The sequence below is a fragment of the Cygnus atratus genome, chromosome Z (assembly GCF_013377495.2).
Source record: "Cygnus atratus isolate AKBS03 ecotype Queensland, Australia chromosome Z, CAtr_DNAZoo_HiC_assembly, whole genome shotgun sequence".
In the NCBI taxonomy this organism is placed as follows: domain Eukaryota; kingdom Metazoa; phylum Chordata; class Aves; order Anseriformes; family Anatidae; genus Cygnus; species Cygnus atratus.
The window spans coordinates 40,653,369-40,672,382 of record NC_066396.1 but is presented as its reverse complement, the minus strand read 5'-3'; the positions used below and the strand labels follow the sequence as shown (position 1 = coordinate 40,672,382).

The window sequence follows — 19,014 nt, the reverse complement described above, 5'->3', positions numbered from 1 at the left end:
AAAGAACACCAACATGTTTTAGAAATGATGCTAATATTTATGTTAGTGACTTTTCCCTCTTTCCCAGTGACATACCAAAAAAGTTCATAATACACTGTTAGTGTGCTGTGTGCAACTTGTTGTATCTTCTAATGGGTTTAAGCATAAAAATCTTGTTGCTTTTTGCTGCCAGTAGCTCTTTTACTAACAAATGTCAAGCTATGTGCTTTTCTGTGGGCAAATTATACTTCAACATGGCTAAGAGTTGCTGCATGCTTTCTGCTTCCTCAACAGCAGAGAGACCCCAGAGGATGTGGAGGTGTTTTGAACTGAGGATGTGAAGGGAGGTTGGGATTTCGCTGTTGGTAATGCATAGAAAACAAAACTGGAAGTTAACACTGAAAGTCTGAAATTAAACAGTTTCATTTGTATTTTAAAGGTAGTTTTGTTTCAGATTAGCATTTCTGATGACAAATCTTTGTTTTACCAATAATTTGATAAAGAATCTTAGCAAGTTCTTTGGCTTTTGTAAATACTTCAGTGCTGTCCTCCTGAAATGGGAACTTGTATCTTTTCTGGAGGTTCTATATAACTACCCATAACAAATTCCTATGTTCCTTGCATGGGGCCATGATGGGAGGTGGAATTGCTCTTTTTCCTCTTTGGAAGAAAAAAAAAGAAAAGAGAACAATGGCAACAGCAAATTTATCTGCTTGTGTTCTGCAGCACAAAGTGGTAATATAACATCTGACTAATTAAAATAATATCAGAAAATATTAAAAGAAAAAAAAAACCAATTTGCTATTTATGTGTTTGAGCAATATCACAAAATAGGATCATACTGGGTGCAGACTACTTGTGACTTAGAGGTAGGTGATGAGTAATTCATGGTACATTTTTTGGAAAGTGTCTTTGGGAAAGTGTTTTATATGAGGTTAAAAAACTCAGGTGCTAAAATGCTTAGATCTTTTAGAAGCCGCTAGCCTCCATCCTCTGTGGGGGAAAAAAAAAAAAAAAGTGATCCTGGTAGTTACAGATGTTACACTTTAGTGGAAAACTTATTTTATTTTAATCAAGTGCATACTCTATCAGCCTATATATAAGATGACCTGACAAAACTTCTGTATAATTATAAGGAAGTGTTTATAAATAGTATCTAGAATATGCCTCAAATTTAGCTTTGATTAAGTTTAAAGTTCATGAATACTGAGTGCTGATGATCTTCCACTTCTGCTTTCTGTCTCATGCTCACCTTGGGTTTTTGTTTTTCTCCTGTGCATCACAGGGTGCATACAGATACTCCCACACCTTCTCTTGGTCATGTGCCATGTATGTGTGCCAAAGGCCGATGTTCAACTCTATGGGCATCATTCTCAGGTTGCTGAAGTAGCTTGTGTTTCACTGGTGGTGTGTGCACCAGCTCTCAGATCCCCTGATGAAATGCTTTTAAAGTTAGAGCAGGTCTAACAATTGTTCTAAGAGAACAAATGTGCCTGTGGGGCATGAACTTTCCCTTTCCCTTTCTTACCAACTTCATCACAGCTTCTGATTTCAGATCTTGTTTCCAATTTCTCTCCTGTCTTCACAGTTAATTTAATAAATGCAGAGAACCTAAGCAGTGAACATGACATGTGAGTGTCCTGGTTGCACTTCACCTTTTTTGGAAGACCCGCACTCAACAGTGTTCTAAGGACACAGAGGAGCTCTTTTGACAGATCTATTCCTCCTTATGGATACAAAGTGCTTAGCTGTTGCCTACAAAAAGTTTTTTCAGATTCTAGACTTCATGATGGCTTTTGTTTTGGTTTTGGTTTTACTTTTTATTTATTTATTTATTTTTATTTTTACAACAGCATAATTGCCATCGGCAGTTGAAATTAAAAGTGATTGTTATACATTGCCACTCCTATTGTGCCTCTATGCCAATGGTATCTGTAGCTTTAGGTATATAAAGGGCAAATTTCTCTTAAAATTATTGATGTATTCTTGCCATTTTTTCCTTGTAACAAAAGAGAACACATTATCTGTGCTCTTACAATTTTTCAGTGCTAGTTTGTGTTTCTTGATAATACTAGATTTCTCTCTTTTTTTTTTTTTAACTTTTATTTAAGATAGCCTGGCAGAATAGGGAAAGCAAGAAACAAGGCTGTTCAAAATGGCTGATCTGTGAGTGGAGGAGGAAGGGGATGCACGTTATACTTTAGTGGTGGTAGCATCATAAGTGTTGCCTGTTGTTAATGAGTGTGAGCACATGTATTAGCATCACTGGGGCAGACCTCTCTATTGTCCTTCCAGAGTCTGTGGCAGAGAGCCCTTGGCCACCAGCACATTGTTTTGACGTAGTCTGTTGTGACAATACAAGGAAATAAGGAAGGAGTTTGGTTTCCCTAAACAAAACCATGCATAATTTTTTTTTTTTGGGGGGGGGGGAGGGAGTTTGAGATTTATTTACTTATTTATGTGTTTCAGCAGAGGGGTTCTACTTTTAGAAGTCAGGTGTACATTTCTTGGCTGATTTCAGGAACTATACTAACAACTTTTTTTTTTTTTTTTCTTACTGTTACTGAGAGTGAGGGTATTCAGGATTATAGGGATTTTCTGATTAATTTACAATTATTTTGAAAGTGTTGGTTAGAGTATATGTGAAGAAAAGGTTTGTCCTATCGCTGCATGAAAGTAACAGTTGCCTTTGTAAGAGTTATCAAGCTTAATTCTGTACACAGTGTAGAAGACATGAAATTCATAGGATGACTCTTGTTGGCATTTACTTGTTTATGGTGGTGGAGGGACCTTGCTAGTTTATTTTGGCAGTTGCACTTGCACTGGACCCATTCCTTCTGCTAATAACTAGCAGAGAATAGTCTAGCAAAACACGAATACATATTTGGAGTTCTTGATGTTTGATGGATTTTGTCAGTTTTAAACAAGCTTTTTCTTGTGTTTAATTTTTGTTACTGTTCGTTACAATACTTCCTATTACACACACAACAACAGTAATACAAACCGTTATTGGCATCATCTGGGACATCCTGCAGCAGCAAAAGATTTTCCATTAGGAAGCTGCTTCATTGTTTCCTTTTGTTTGGTACAAATTTTTTGTTTTGTTTTGTTTTTAGTCAATTAAAAACAAAATGAGGTTTAAATGAAAAGAATGCATTTCTGCACTGAATACTAGTGGTTACCTAATGGGAGGATTGAGATATCTATGGTGCAAGGTGGAGGAGCATTGCTGTGCTTCTCTGTGCGTTGCTTTGCCTATTCTCTGCATATATGCGACAGTCTTCCTGTGCAAAACTTTTAATTATTAACTATTGCAGTTAAAAAAAAAAAAAAAGATAAGTCCTATATGAATAAGAGAATCTGAACACCTCTAAGTTATTGAAAATGTTAGTGACATGCAAATTAAGACAAAACTGCAAAGAAATAAAAAATACTGATTAGTGTTCTTAATCTCCTTAGATTACTACTGTTTTAATCATGGCTATTATTTCACTTTTTGACTAGCTTTTATGTACTCTGTAGGAAATTATTCTACTGCAATGTAACTGCCAACATTACAGGCAATGTAGAGAGGTGGTTTTTTTCTTTCCCTTGAGATTCAAGCTAGCTGTAGGACATCCAAAAAACAGTGAGAGAGTTTTTCCAGTTCTGTTCTAGGGTAAGGCACAGACTGTTTCCCTAGCCCCAACATATTTTTTGCCTCTCAGAAGTGTTTTTTGGCTGGGTAGTTTTCTTGCTTCCACTTTCTCATTCAGAGTGCAGATGGGGAGAAGCAAAAACATACAGAAAATAGAAATGCCCACTCATTTTCCTAGCCTATAAGTGTGAACCTGCTGTGCACAAATGCCTTAGGCTTTTCAGCACAGAAATCAATAGGTGCCAAAAAAAAAAAAAAAAAAGGAAAAGAAAAAGAAAATGTGTTGTCTTGAGCTAGATGCATGTGCTTTTGTTTTGGTCCTCCATGATAAGTAAAGAAACTTCTGAAGTGAGAACAGGTCTCCCAAGGGCAAGTTTTGAAGATTCAAAGATCACCTGTTCACCTGTTACAGCAGAGTTCTCCTGCTGCAACAAAGATTAATTTTAGAAGACCAAGCTAAATGGAATCAAGGCCAATTTACTTCTGAATACCAGTATCCTATATAACGATTTAGTGTATTTTAAAATCATTTCATATTGGTTCTATTGTAAGGTGTCTTGGCACATTGGCATTTTCATTCTTGTGAATTCTGTTGTTACACAAGCGGTGTTGTTACAGGGTCCTTCATTGTGGATAAAGAGAATATCTGGGCTTTGTAAGAAGTGCCCAGCATCCGAAGTGCAAAGGAAGGAATCAAAGAGAGCAGCACAAGAATGAGTGCTGAGCTTTGAAAGATGGTGTATGGTCATCAGTTATATGCTATAACTTTTAGTTTATAGTTTTTAACTATCCACAAGAATACTGGAACCCACATTATTATTGTTATTTTACTTTTTTTTGGTAGCAAAAAAAATGCAATACACTATAAAGAGCTAGATTATGGTTTCTTGGAAAATTATAGGAAAGGGAGTTGTCCATGCTTATCCCATTTAACACTGTTGAAACATGGCTTTGGGAATTGCATCAAGGTATATCAGATAGACATTGATTGTTAGTTAGTTAGTTAGCTTATCTGTTTGTTTTGCCCCTGGGAATGATCTGGTAAGAATATAATTTTGGCAGATGGTACTGGCCAGAGTGCAATGTTAGAACTGATTGAGGAAAAGTGTTGACTGCATATTGGACCTGTCAGAAAATAAAGCAATAGCAAGACTCTCCTATTCAGAGGTTCAGATATGTTATGATTTAGACAGGGTAAAGGTGTTGGCCTTCATAATATATGCTTTGGCATTCTTGGTTTTTACTGTGTTTTTAGTGTTGTTTGATGTATTTTTAAAATTATTTCTAGAGATCAGTATTAATTTATAATATCTTATTGCCTGGAAGATTGCACAGAAATGTAGCCAAAAACCTAGAGATTCCAAAAATACAGTCTCAATAAAGATGAAGAGTGGAAAGACAAGAATATAACATAGAAATACCTGTTACTATTTGTTGCCTGCTTGAATATTTGTGAAGGCTGTGTTTCCAAAAGTATTAGCTAAACTGAAGAAGGAGTGATGGTGAGAAGGCTAGAGGAAGGTTAGGAGGGAACTTATGAGAAATTGTTAAGACTGGGAAGGAACAGAGGGAGGATGGAAAGAAAGGGAACCTGAGAGACTGCAAAGGGAGGAAGGGGGAAAAGGTGGGTTCGGTAACAGCATGGTAACAGTCACTCTCTGTGCTTTTTCCTCTTTTTCCTTTACATTTAATGAGACAGATATTTTTCCTTCAAATCACATTGTTATATCGTGGAGTCTTGCTAATAGTAGCTCTTTTAGCTTCCTGATTTCATCTGATATGTGGTGCTAAAACAAATATCTTTCTTAATATTGAAAAATATTTTTGTTTGTATCTCTCTGGATTCTTGTATCACTTATTTTCAGATCTCTGCCATGTGAGCTTCTGACCCAGAAGAACTTTTGGGCATCTTGCCATTCCATTACTTTTGAATTTGATGATGACATGATAAGTTAAATAACTGTAATATCAACCACTTTATAGTGTATACTTGAGCCCTTGTGTTCAACTTCAATTGTTAATGGTAAAAAAATAAAAAAATCCATAGCACTAATTTATATGTGTTAACTTTTTTTGGTAATAATGTGCCCCATTTTGCATCTCTTTATGATACTCTGAATCACTTAAATAGTAGTGTGCTTGAGGTGGAAACTTCCTGTCATTTGATTTGTCAGTATCTGCAAGAGTAAGAAAGTCTGGAGGGTGAGGGTTAGGTGAATCATAAGTTCTCACACTGCCACTGTTTAGCAGTGTTTCTCAGTGAAATGTAAGTTTTCAAACTACCCCTTTAAAAATATTTACAAACATTTAAGTCTTTCTTCTGTCCATCACTATAGAGGCTTAATGCCCTTTGAAGTGAGTAGGAGACATCAAAGGCAGGATGCATTGGCTATAGGTTGCTATAAAGGGACATAAACATTTTCTGTGTGCTGGGGTTTGCTATGAAAGAACACCTCATGCCTAAGAATGTTTTGTGATCCATCATAGCTTAAAATGAGTATGTGTACTAGCTTCCAATACAGTGTTTACTGGAAATCTTAATGCAATTCTAAATTTGATCATAGAATGGGTACATTTTATGGACATAATAGCAATTTTTCTATCTTAATGACCCAAGACTCTTGAATACACCTTTTTTGTGTTTTTCAGGTATGTGACTGTGGTCGTTTTACCGTGCTAGGCAGCTGAACTCCACCACAACCGCTCTCTCACTCCCCCTCCTTCGAAGAGGAGGGGAAGAAGTAAAGGAAAGAACAACTCACAGGTTGAGATAAGGATAGTTTAATTAAAGAGAAAAAAATAATTATTAAGGAAAGATTATTATTAATTAAACAATTTAACTAAAGGGAAAAAAGGTAAAGGGGAAAAGGGAGGGGGAAAGGGGAAAAAACAAAACAAAACAAGTAAAGGCTGTGTGGAAGTGCAGAGGAAAGAGATTATTCTCTACTTCCCACAAATGAGCAATGCTTGACCATGTCCTTGAAGCAGGGCCTCAATGCACGTAGCCGGTGTTCAGGAGGACAGACGTTTTCACAACGAGAGCCCACCCCTCCCTTCTTCTTCCTTTTTCCACCTTTTATTGCTGAGTGTGACATCATATGGTATGGAATATCCCTTTGGTTGGTTTAGGTCAGCTGCCCTGGTGATGTTCCTTTCTCACTTTTTGCCCACCTCCTAGGAGGGTTAGAGAGAGTCCTGATGCTGTGCCAGCACTGCTCAGCAGCAGACACAACACTGGTGTGATACCACTGCTGTTTTAGCTACAAGTGCAGAGCAAGCACTGTATGGGCTGCTGCAGAGAAAGTTAACATCCCAGCCAGATCTAGTACAGTGATACCTGACATGACAAGGCAGGATTACTGACAGTATTTAAGCTTTTTTGTTTTTGTTTTCTACAACTCCTGTAATTAAGTAATTCATTTTCAGATACATTTCCCTTCTACCTTTATACTTACTAGCAGAAAAATACAGCAACGTTAAAATAATGTAGTTATGTAGGTGTCAAATACATGATGCCAGTGCAGAAGAAAACATTCAGTTACTTGCATAGCACTGGTCCATATGGATGTAGAGATCGTTCAAAAAAGTTTCCTCTAGAAAGCTTTTGATGGTGATTATTGAATATGTTTTGAGCCTCTGCCTCTGTTACTTTTATTTTGGAAATTGCAAAGCTCATATTTTTAGTCATGTTCCCTGTCATCAGCAGGGGAAAATTCACCAAAATGTGCTTTTAATATTTAGGATTGCAGAATGAATGAGAGCCTTTCCCCTGGGAACAGATTTGGAACGTGGTTTTGAATCCTACAGAAAATGAATGAAGTACCTGAAATAGTTACTGCTTATTACTGTTACAATAATTTGCCAAGATTTATTTGTTTATATTTCTTTATACTTTTATGAGGCATCTTTTGTATTGTTGGGTATTAAAAAGCAACAGAAAATACTTCAAAATAATGTCTGACATATGTACCAGGAATGTTGACAAGTAAGTGAACAAGAGAAGTGAAAACACACTTCATTTTTGGGTTATATTTCAATGAAAAACAAACAAACAAACAAACAAACAAACAAAAAACCACAGCTAACTGTGTATGAGTTGTAGAGTTGAAATCTGCTTTTGCTTTTTCCCAGGTCATTAAAAGCCCTGCCTTGTCCCTGCCTTGTTGTAATAGAAATGATTGTGTCTTTTGTTTGTTTGTTTGTTGTATTTTGTACCTTTTTTTTTTTATGTAACTGTGTGCTTTACATTGTGAAGCTAATTTCAGCAGTTAATATGGTACCACTGTGAAAGAAGTTAACAGAATTACACAGAGTAATCCACAAGATTGCTGAATGACTCTGAAGACTTTCCTTTCTCACAAATCTGAAAAATATTTTTTCTCCTGCTTTAGGTCTCCTTCTTGAAATAAGCAGAATTTTGTTTTGTGTAATTCTTCTGCCTCTGTTTTAAAACACAAACTTCTGTTGCTCTGATCTTTAAATTTTCAGTGAGTCATGATTATGTACTTGAAAGTCATTTTTGTTATGTCCAGTTTTGTGCACTAGTACCATTTAGTTCTGTATATGAAACTATTAATCCTACAGTTGTAGAAAGTTGTTTCCATTGGCTGAACAGCCCTAATAACTGCCTCACAAAATGTTACAGATCCTGCTCATATGTAATTTAGTTTTTAATGCAGGCAGCAAATCTCCTAATTGAATTATCAAGTACTGATATCCTTATTCTTGTAATTATTTCTGCCCATGAAATAGCTGTTTTTGTTAGCATTGCTTATTCTTCTGCAGAAGGAGTCAGAAATGAGGCACAGCATGTAAGTGCTCCTAGAGGCTTTAAAGCAATACTGGCTAGAGTGTTTTGCAGAGCTGATAATCAACTATATTTCAAAAAACTATTCTGTCAGTGACCCTCATCCATTGAAAATGCTTGTGACTAGTAATGTAACCATTCATATGGCTCCCATATCTCAACCTATTCCACCAAATTATGTAAAAGTAAGGGTAGGATTAGGTCATGAGACTGTCTTTAAGAAGTTTACTAGCTGTGCCTGCATTTTATTTCCTTTATTTCTTTTTTTCCTCTTTCTCTTCCTGTAGTATATTCAAACCTCTTTAGTCAAATGGACAGCTTTTTGTTTTACTTGTGTCATTTTGACTGCATCATGTTTATCGTGCTTGATAGTGGGGACAAATAGGATAGTAATGTGGACTTCTCTGGCTTCTGCTGTGACCAACGGCATTGCTCATATTGATATCCAGTGACATGGGCCTTACCAGCACTACAGCTGCCAGAACAAGGGTGAAACCTGTTTTCATGCATCAACAGACAAAACATACTGGCTGCCTGTGGCAATTCGTGTATGGCAAGTGAAAGTGAGTGCATAGTCAGGTGTCTATTCTGTAGGTGAAGTTATCATTGGAGTTTGAGATCTACTAGTGAAAAGAGAACAGCTCTTGTGTTGGTTGCTTTAGCAAAACTAGTTAGTCAGCTTTGCTCTGTCCTTAGCAGTTAAAACTTTCTTGTTTTGGCTGTATTCACTGTCCAGTCAGTGATGTTATTAAGTTGTAGAGATCAAGTCCTTAGGAGAACAAGAGGAATAAGAGGGCATAGAGATTTTTTTTTATAACTTCTTTTTTTCTCAATAAAAAATTGAGACATTAGATTTGGAAAATTAAACTGGTGGGCCAAGGAAGAGTTAAGAATAAAAGAGAGAAAACCCACAGTTGTAATGCTTTATTCCATGAATTAACCCACAAAATTCTAATATTTCTTTTAACTGAGAAAGTAGATTTGAGTAGGTAACACATTTGTGGCAGTAAGTAGCTGAAAGAGTAAAAAAGGAGTGCTTGAAGTGAATGGAAGGAAGATAAATATATCACATTAAAGTATATATATATATATAGCACCTTCTGAGAAGATTCTGTCTCTCGAACTTGTCAATATGTATTCCATATTTTGGCAATAACGATTCAACAAATCATTCCCTGATGATAAGTGTATTAAATGGATTGTGTACAGGTGCTAACCACAAATATTACTGAGGATTAAAATGCACTTTGCCTGTATTATTAACACATTTGTATAAGTATATAAATGCCTTTTTTAACATGCCTGTAATAACTGAATTTTTATACCTTTGGGGTATATAGTCAAGTTTTAAAGTTCTCCATTATCTAATGCTTCTCTAATGGATGGCATTAAAATGTGACTTTATACATCCAAAGTATATAATCACATCAATTTTTATTGTTCTATTATGTACACTTTCCAGACAACCTGCATTTTATTACCCTATTACCATTTCTATTATTCCTAACATAAAAAGTGTACTCCATTTTCTTAACTTGCACCACCTGAAGTCTTAAAAAACAAGTTCCAATTTGTGGGTTTCCATTTGTTTTCCAACTAATTTAATTAGAAAGATACTCAATCCAAATCTGGTTGTTTATGCAGTTCCATCCTGAAATGCAATTATCTTTAGCTTAATATCTCACAAGTGTGTATATTGGCATGACTACTCCACATTCAAACTCTTTTTGAAAGCCCTGCCACTTTTTCACTGGCTTTAAAATGATGCTTTGTCAAGATGTGCTTGAAAAGCCTTGTTTCATTTTAAGCTAATGAACCCTGAAGATTTTTTTTAGATAGCTTATGAGAAAGGAGAAACAAAAAGCATGTATTGTTGGATTTGCATAGAGACCCTGTATTCTGGATTTATGACAAGAGGCAGAGCTAGGCTCAAAAGGAGATACTGGAAGGAAGAATAAAGAAGGAAGGTTGGTGTTTGGAGCATAAAGCTTTAAATCAACTTGTGTTCCCAATTATGAAAGGTCAAAAGGTAAAATAGGATGGCTCTGTTTAATACCCATGTACTTATGTCACTTTAATGGACCATTTTCCATTTATGTAGGTTGATACACGTTAGATCTAATAGGACAATAATAAAACATTAACCTTAGATTTCTTAAAAATAAAAAATAAAAATAAAATAAAATAAAATAAAATAGATAAATGCAGGGAAGAACTCTAACTTGAATTGCATATAATCTCTTCAAAACCATCTGCAGCTGTACCAGACTGATTTTGGTGTTGGTGGTGCTTAGAAAAAAAGCATCTTTGCTTAGAAGCAGAAACTAGTAGATAGTGTTATGAATTCCATTTTTTAAACTTAATTTCACTGCATAGATACATATCCCTGATGGTGAAGTTAACAGTTTCACAATCGTTTTTCTTTAACTGAAACATTAGGAGAAGGCACTGCTATAATGTGACAGGACTGTTTATTCTGACATACAAAATTCAAGCCAGCAGTTCAGCCTGGGCTTACCATTCCCCTCCCAACCCCCCCCCCAAAAAAAAAAAAAAAAAGTTTCTGCTGGCAGTGGCTATGTGTTTTGGTGGGTTGGTTTGTTTGTTTTTAACTGAGTTGCGTTTGAATTGTTTTTATGTTGACTGCATAAAGTTGGCATGATGGCAGGACCACCTTTCTTAAGGCTGTGGTATGTAATGTAACATCGGCATTTTACTAAAACAAATTCCCTCAGGAATTTGTGTTTCACATTTATTCCAACATATCTCTATGTTCCATCTCTCTCAAGTAAACCAATACTATGCCAAAATTTTAAAAATCCCAAACATTAGTTGAAAGAACGGCAATGTTAATCCTAGAATCACAGAATCACTTACGTTGGAAAAGCCCTCTAAGATCACCTGGGCCAACCTTTAACCTAGCACTACCAAGTCCACTATTAAACCATGTCACTAAGCACCACATCTACACGTGTTTTGAAGACCTCCAGGGATGGTGACTCAACCAGTTCCCTGGACAGCCAGTTCCAATGCCTCACAACCCTTTCAGTGAAGAATTTTTTCTTAATATCCAACCTAAACTTCCCCTGGCACAACTTGAGACCCTTTCCCCTATGAAAGAATTCAGCAAGTGATAACTTGTTGCCTGGGAGAAGAGACTGACCCCCGCCCCGCTACAACCTCCTTTAAGGTAGTTGTAGAAAAAAATAATCTGTTCTTCACTCTTCTGATGAGCACCATAGTCCTGTTACCTGTAGAGCAGAGCTGTTCTAGCAATGTCATAGAGAAGGACAGTTGAATAATGTTGGCTTGAATACAGGACAGCTACAGCTTTGAAGGGATGTCCATAGTGGATGATGCAAAATAGGGAAGAAAGCCCTAGAATAAGAACTGATGCCAGTGGCAAATGTTTCAGAAAAATGGATATACATGTAATAGGTGATAACAGTTTACACTCTTTCAGGTTATCTGGGTTTTGCTTATTACTGTTAATGTCTGGAGCTCTATAAATGCATACTATTTCACTAAAGAGATATTACCATCTGCTATGGTACTGACATACTGTGTGATGAGATGGAGATTCAGAATAGTTTTCTGTTTTGTTATATCTTAAGACATAATTTTCACAGAGGAACTCCTTCCTCTTTGTCCTGCTGATGTATTTTCGACACCTAGTGGTACTAAACGTAAATTACTGAAAATTTGTTACTGGGTGTGCTGTCTTACCAACAGCAGTCGGAGGGAAGGAGTGAAGCCAACCCTATCGCTCAGCCAGAATGCCTTTAATTGCTAAACTTCTGAAAATTTACAATGAAGGCCTTAAGAAGAAAGTATAATGAGTATTTTTGGCCCTGTATGATCTTCCAGTTGGGGAGGAACAGAAAGGGCTGCCCTTAACACTCATAAAAGCTCTGAGATAGGAATGAATTTGTTGTTCAGGATTCAGGATTAGTGCAGGCTTTATTATTAAGGTATAAACAGTACATAAGCTTTGTATAGTCTTTCAGTGTTGAGGAATTTCATCCAAACTTCGTTCTCTTCTTGCTTCTTGTGTAATATGATGTCTACCTACAGGATACTTGCGTTAAACATTGTAAGATGTATTACAAAAAGATACTTCTATGTGTCTTTAACCAAAAAGCTCCCAAACACAGAAATACAAATTCTTATTAAAACTATAGAGGTTATGGAAAACGGAAATTTGAAAAATTGTTACTACAATTAATGGTGATCATTATGCTTACTTAGATAATGTGCACATCCTTGCACTTGTATTTACAAGTATTTTCAACTGCCAGGATTTGCAAACAGTACAGTGTTTTTTTTTTTCTTTCTCTCCTCCCTACCCCCATCACAGGCACAGGAGAAAGTGGAAAAAGTACTTTCATTAAACAAATGAGGATTATTCATGGATCAGGTTACACAGAAGAAGACAGGAAAGGCTTCACAAAACTGGTTTACCAAAATATATTTACTGCCATGCAAGCTATGATCAGAGCCATGGACACGCTCAAAATACAATACACATCCGAAGAGAATGAGGTAAGACTGTGCAAAGAAAATTCAAATTTTAAATTTATACATGAATAATCAGAGTCTTAACTTCTTACATTCAGAATCTTAAAGGTCTGTATACCCGACAGTGAGTTCATGGCCCCACAGTCTGATTCTATGGAAACATGGGGAGTTTCTAGTAAAAACAGAGGCAGGGCAAGGTGAATATGGGATTGGGGGGGGGGGGTAAAAAGAGAGAACTTTCAAAGTTGCAAGTTGTTAGTAAGTAAAAAAAAAATGCTTTTTCTGAGGGAGTGGGGAAGAATCTAAAGTTGGATAAAGCTGGAAGAAAATAAAGTTGGATTGGACAGTAATACACACTTGTTTGTCAGCAGAGCTCAAGAATGAGGAACTTTGGGTCTGTTTTGTAGGAAAACACTACATCTATTAAATGCTGGTATGCTTTGAAACATACCACCTACAGCCCTTCTATGGATTTGATGCACCCTTATGCACTAAAATATAGAATATAGAAGGTCTTCTCCAACCTTTTTTAGTTTCAGTGTATGTTATACAGTTAATGTTGTTGTTGTTGTTGTTTCAGTGCTTGGGACTGTAGAATATGCAAAATAATGTTTCAGTTAAATCAGTTGCATATTCTATTTCTTTTTTTTTTTTTTTTTTTTGGGGTGGGGGTGGGTGGGTGGGAGGATTATAGCCAGATTACTAAGACTTGCCAGGTTCTAAAATGTGGGGTTTTGTTTGTTCATTTTGCTCAAGTATCATGAAGAATATATAAGCAAATTATTGAGTGATATTTTTAAAAATTAATACTGATTTCCGGTTAACTAAGTTTTGGTTTTAAGACAGGGAAACCTGTGTATAAAGAGTGTCAAGAATAAATAAGTTATAGATTTTTTTTTTTAATTAAAGTACTGTGAAGAAAACATAGTCAATAACTTACTTTTCCTTCGTAACTATGATCATATATGAAGGATACAAACAAGAATATTATGATTTTTTGTTTGTTTGTTTTAGTTGTTTTTTACTGTGTATTCACTTTGGGTAATAGAAAAGAAGAATGGAAAATGTTTAAAGTAAAGGTCTAGGACATTACTTTTTTATTTTTTTTAATCACAGAAAGAACAGATGGTGTCAGGAAAGACAAATTTTGGAGTTGAGAGAACTGAGGTGTTAGGGTAATTCTTTCTTACAGAACAAAAAAAAAAGCCTGAGGGATAATCAGTTGTTTGTAAAATGCCTTTAGATCCTAAGGAAGGAGATAGTTACAGAAACAGAAAATGTGTTTGTGAGTATACTTCATCCTACTTCAGATGTGTATTTTTTCCTGAAATTATGATAATTGGTGTCTCTTTGAAGAAATATATTTGTGCTGCCTCTTTCTGAATTTTTGGTTTTGTTTTTCTTCTCTTCAAGAAAAGAGTATGAACATTTAATAAACAGCAAACCTTTTCTCATTCTGGGCTCTGAGTGCTGAGCTGGACACCTTCCCATAACACAGTATTCTGGCTAAACTGTGTTCCTGCTGGTTGCTGTGCTGCCAGTGTCTCCAGATGCAGAAGATTTTAACTCTATTGCATAGTTTTTAGAGAAAGGCAGAATTTGGTCTGGTGTTTCTTTATTAAAGGTAACAAAGTGCTAAAAGCACTGTATGACAAGATCAGTTTTGGTGGCATTTAGAAAGAAAAATCATTTTTGCTTACACATGGAGAAACTTGAGAGGTGATAGGAAAATTGCAGTGCTTAAGTGCCACTTGCAAGACAAAGCTGCAGATTACTCTTTCAATTAGGTGGTGAATATACAATGCAGTGCACTGTAAATCTTATTAAATTTCATTGAATGGTCTTAAGCCTGTAATGGACTACAGACGACAACAGAGATTAAACAGAGAAGTTGTAGTTCTTGTGTCAGAGTTGTATTACAACAGCGTGCCCAGTGGCCATACCAAAACTGTCCAGCGTGCTCCATGTTTCAGTAAGTCCATCTTTTGCCTTAAAAAAATTGTTTTCCTCTGGCCCTTTTATTTATTTGTTTGTTTGATTGATTGATTGCTTTACTTATATCCATGTTGTTCTTTGACAGGACAGATTTCCTCCTGTGTGGGCCCTGGAATTCTCTGTCTGCTGAATATCTCTTCATTTAATGTTTTTGCAGTGGAGAACAGATTGTTATGTGCTGAGTGTCTCTTCCCTCTAAATGTAATGTGTACAAATCTGTAACTTATAGATGGACAGAATGTGCAAATAGGCTTCTTAGTGTTTGCAAATAAAAGCAAGTTTTATAGAAGGTGTTAAAGGGATTCTTTACTGCTGTTGTCAACTACAAGTATTTAAATAAATGGTCTGACTTTCTACAGATGCTGAACAGATGCTAACTGAAATTGTCTGTTCTGCATTTAGACATGAAGGGTTTTTTGGTGTTGCTTTTTAAGTTGCTTAGACCTTTAATTTTAATTAAGCAAGCAAATTTTTTTTTGTAATTTCAGGTGGTATATACTTTGTCTCATCTTCAGTTTCAAGTTGGTGGTGTCATGGCATATTTTGGGTATATGTTAAGCATAAAACTTGCAAATGCTTAGGAACCTAATTCTTCAAGGCATAATTATAGTACTAATTGAAACCCACAGAACATATGAGTTGCTACTATAGTGAAAATATTCATGATTGGAAAGGTTTCAGGGAATGATTTACAAATATTTTTTTGCTTATAATTGATTAAGGTTTGGGGTCCTAATGACTTTTCAGGGTTTTCTATTATCAATGATAAATTTTGTTTTGACTTTTATCTACATTGCAGCATAGGATGCAACTTCCAGTTATGAAAATTGAAATAGGTAGATTCCTCACATCTCTTAATAAATTAAAAAATCAAACATGCACAGTAGTTGACTATGTGAAATTACTGTAGTCTCACACACTCTCTTGGGACTGCATTTACAAATGTATCCGCAGCTGCTTTTTGTCTCTCCCAAATTTGCCACAGAATAACTAACAGGAAAATGGCACTTCAACAGATAGGGCTTGAAAAGGAATATTTATTGAGTTTGCAATTAAATTCTCTTCTGTTACTTTTATAGGGAAAAAGCCTAACTTAAAACAATGAAAAGCAGGAATATTGTTTTTGTAACAATAATGCTGTAATAATTGAAGATTATTGAAATATCTCTTTTTGTCTTCATTCTCTTTAAGAAATGTTTTGCATGCTGTTTGCTGTACAACATTAAGAATTTTTTGCTTACTCATCTGAGTACACTCTGTCATGATGCCAGGAAAAAATGTCCTGTTAAGTATATTTTTTGAATGTATTGCTTGGCATCTAGTTAGTTAGCTAGTTCCTGTTTATGACCACTTTATAAAACTTACTGCTAGAGGTGAACTGTCTGGGGGGGTGAGGGGTGGGGGGAAGTATTTATTGTTTATAAGTCATTTTTTCAGAGTCATAGAGTAGAAATTAATAAATTAAGTGTTGATTAGGTATCAGGTTGTAGTGTAACATTATTTACAATCTCAGGATAGTCTTTTTGTGTGAGGGTTTGAGTCATCTACTTTTAAAAACATTTCTTCTTTCCGTATGATAATAGAGACTGTCAAAAAAAAAACAAGACAGAAGTTAATGGCAGCCTGTCTCCTGGCTCATTTGGGAAATTGTGATTGAGTTGATGTGAACATTAAGATTTAAGTAAATGAAAGAATGAATGCTCATGTGAGGCAAAGGGAAATAAAAAATCAGCTCATAGCTGAGAGATAGTAAACATTCTTTTTTACCATTCAATTTTATTTATTTATTTATTTATTTATTAATCAATCAATATAAGTTTAGGTGTAGGGAAAGAAAACACAACTTCAAACAAAAGGAGGAAGAAATCAGGTGGTGTTGGAGGAAGGGGATCATTTCACATGTGAGTAGTACATCAGTCTTCAAAGGCCGCTTTTAAAATAGTTCTGGGTTGCTTCAATGTGCCAATGAGTCACTTTTTGCTGGACTATGTTAGTCTTTGCTGAATTACAGATACGTGGGAGAAATAAATTGTTCTATAATAAATTGTCTTGTTTCCTATTTGCACTGGAAATGCACTGGAGATTTTAAAAAATTAGTTCACCAAATCTTCTCCCTCATTTTTCAAACTAACATATATCCTGTATCCCAGGAAAATCACTCTCTTTCCATTCCACAATTAAGGCAAAGTTAGAAGTTTCAATTTACTTGTATGAAAAAAAAGGCACTTAACCCACTGTGAAGACTTTTTATATAGCTGCTCAGGATGAGGATCATAGAATAAGAATCCAGTCCTGTTGTTGTGGTTTGGTTTGTTTTTTAAAATACCCTGGTAAGATGACAGTGCATATGCTTGTAATTAACAACAGATCTTTGTAGCTGTATGTACAGTTATTTTTTCCTAAACATAAAAACAGAATACTGCATAAAAATGTATTTCAGAAAGAGAGCATCATGTTGCATATCCAAAATGCATCTTTTGCTTGTAAGAAGTAGTATTCTAATGTCCTACTGTCTTACAAAGTTGCCATGGCGTGAGTGTGTGTTGGCAAAATTAATGTTAGTCTGAACAAGGGAAGTATGACCCTGTCAAAAAAATTTTATGTGAAAGGTAACTTACCTTAAAAAAGGGGAATGCAAAAATACAAGAGGAGTAAATTGAGATTAGGGAATTACTGAAGCAAGTCATGTAACTGTAACAAATGGAAAACATAGTGAAGAGTAATTACTGGTTGATGTATCTGGATGGTTGTATTTTAAAATGCGGAACATGACTCACCATAGTTCATTCTTCTTTGCATTTTTTAAAACTTTTAAAACTATTTCTCATGGCAGGTGCTTTATAGACAGTCTGGATGTATTTTTTTAGTAGTTTATTTTATAGACTTGGTGATGCAAAACATTCCAAAATATATTGCGTCCTTGTTCATAACAAACATGTTTAATCATGGGCCAATGCACAAAGTCTGGGTCTAGGCACTCCTACACAGAGGTTTCAGTTTGATTTTCCAAGGAAATGAGACTAATTTTATCTGGTTTTGGACCTTCTGTCTGATTTCAGTTGAATTCAGCAAAAATGTCAAAGTTAAAAACATAAAATTCCTGGCTTCAGAACATCTAGCTCTGCTAGATAGTTAAAAGTAAGTAAGGAGAAAGGAGAAGTGGAAAGCTGCTCTAAAGTAACTCTAAGTAAAAAAAGTAAAATGAAGTAAAATCAATCAACAGATGAAGGGTTCCTGTCAGAGTATCTATGGGAGGAACTGGGGTTCAGTCAGTCACAAAATTTAACTGTGAGAAACCAGGCAGTGATTTGCACATGAGGATGTAGCATCATATGCTTAGACACTGAATACACAACATCAGACCTTCTGCTTCCTCCTTGGAAGCACACAGTTTTTTGTTAGATTTTATGTCTCATCTGCCAGCCTGTATCTGCCAGTATACGGTCTAAAACTCTATGGCATGGGCAGCAGCATGAGATGCTTCCTTCTGTTGCCTGTATAGCACTGGGTGTAGTATTTTGATTACATGCATCTTTCTGTGGAAGGGTAGGAGGAGAAGTCAGTTATTTTTGAGTGAGAACATTGCCTCATTCTACAGCAAGGTGATTATGTATCCACTTTGGGGGATTAGAGTTGTGCGCTGTTTTACATGAACAAGTATAAAACATATTAATATTGAATTTACTGCTCTCCACATGTAAGTCAGGAAGAAACTTTTCAAGTTCTTTTTCCTTGCCCCACACATAGGATATGCATGTTTTTGGTTGGGGTTGTGTGCGCGCTTGTTGACATAAGAATATATGGGAATTTTGAGAGTGTGGGTTGTGGTTTTTTTTTCAGTCATGTTAATCAGCATGCCTTATTGTGTTTAAAAATTGCCATAATCCTAATGGGTATGTTTCCAAGGGATATCACTGCCTTGAATGCTGCGTATCTCATTCTGGTATAAGTCATAGTACAAGTGTGTGTTTATAAAAAATAATTGACTGTTCTTAAGAGACCTATAGGAGTGCTTCACATGCCTGTAAATATAGGTACCATGGCTTCCTTCCTTTACTTTAAAATCTGAGTTTCTTTA

At 35.7% G+C, this 19,014-nt stretch overlaps 1 protein-coding gene across 1 annotated transcript in view; it reads left to right on the top strand.

Moving 5' to 3' along the window:
* LOC118253783 (guanine nucleotide-binding protein subunit alpha-14) overlaps nucleotides 1-19,014 on the top strand; it is a 73,795-nt gene that overhangs the window by 19,035 nt on the left and 35,746 nt on the right. Inside the window, exon 2 of the mRNA XM_035558545.1 lies at nucleotides 12,781-12,965. Within this exon, the coding sequence (XP_035414438.1) occupies nucleotides 12,781-12,965 (185 nt within the window). The remainder of the gene's footprint in view (nucleotides 1-12,780; nucleotides 12,966-19,014) is intronic.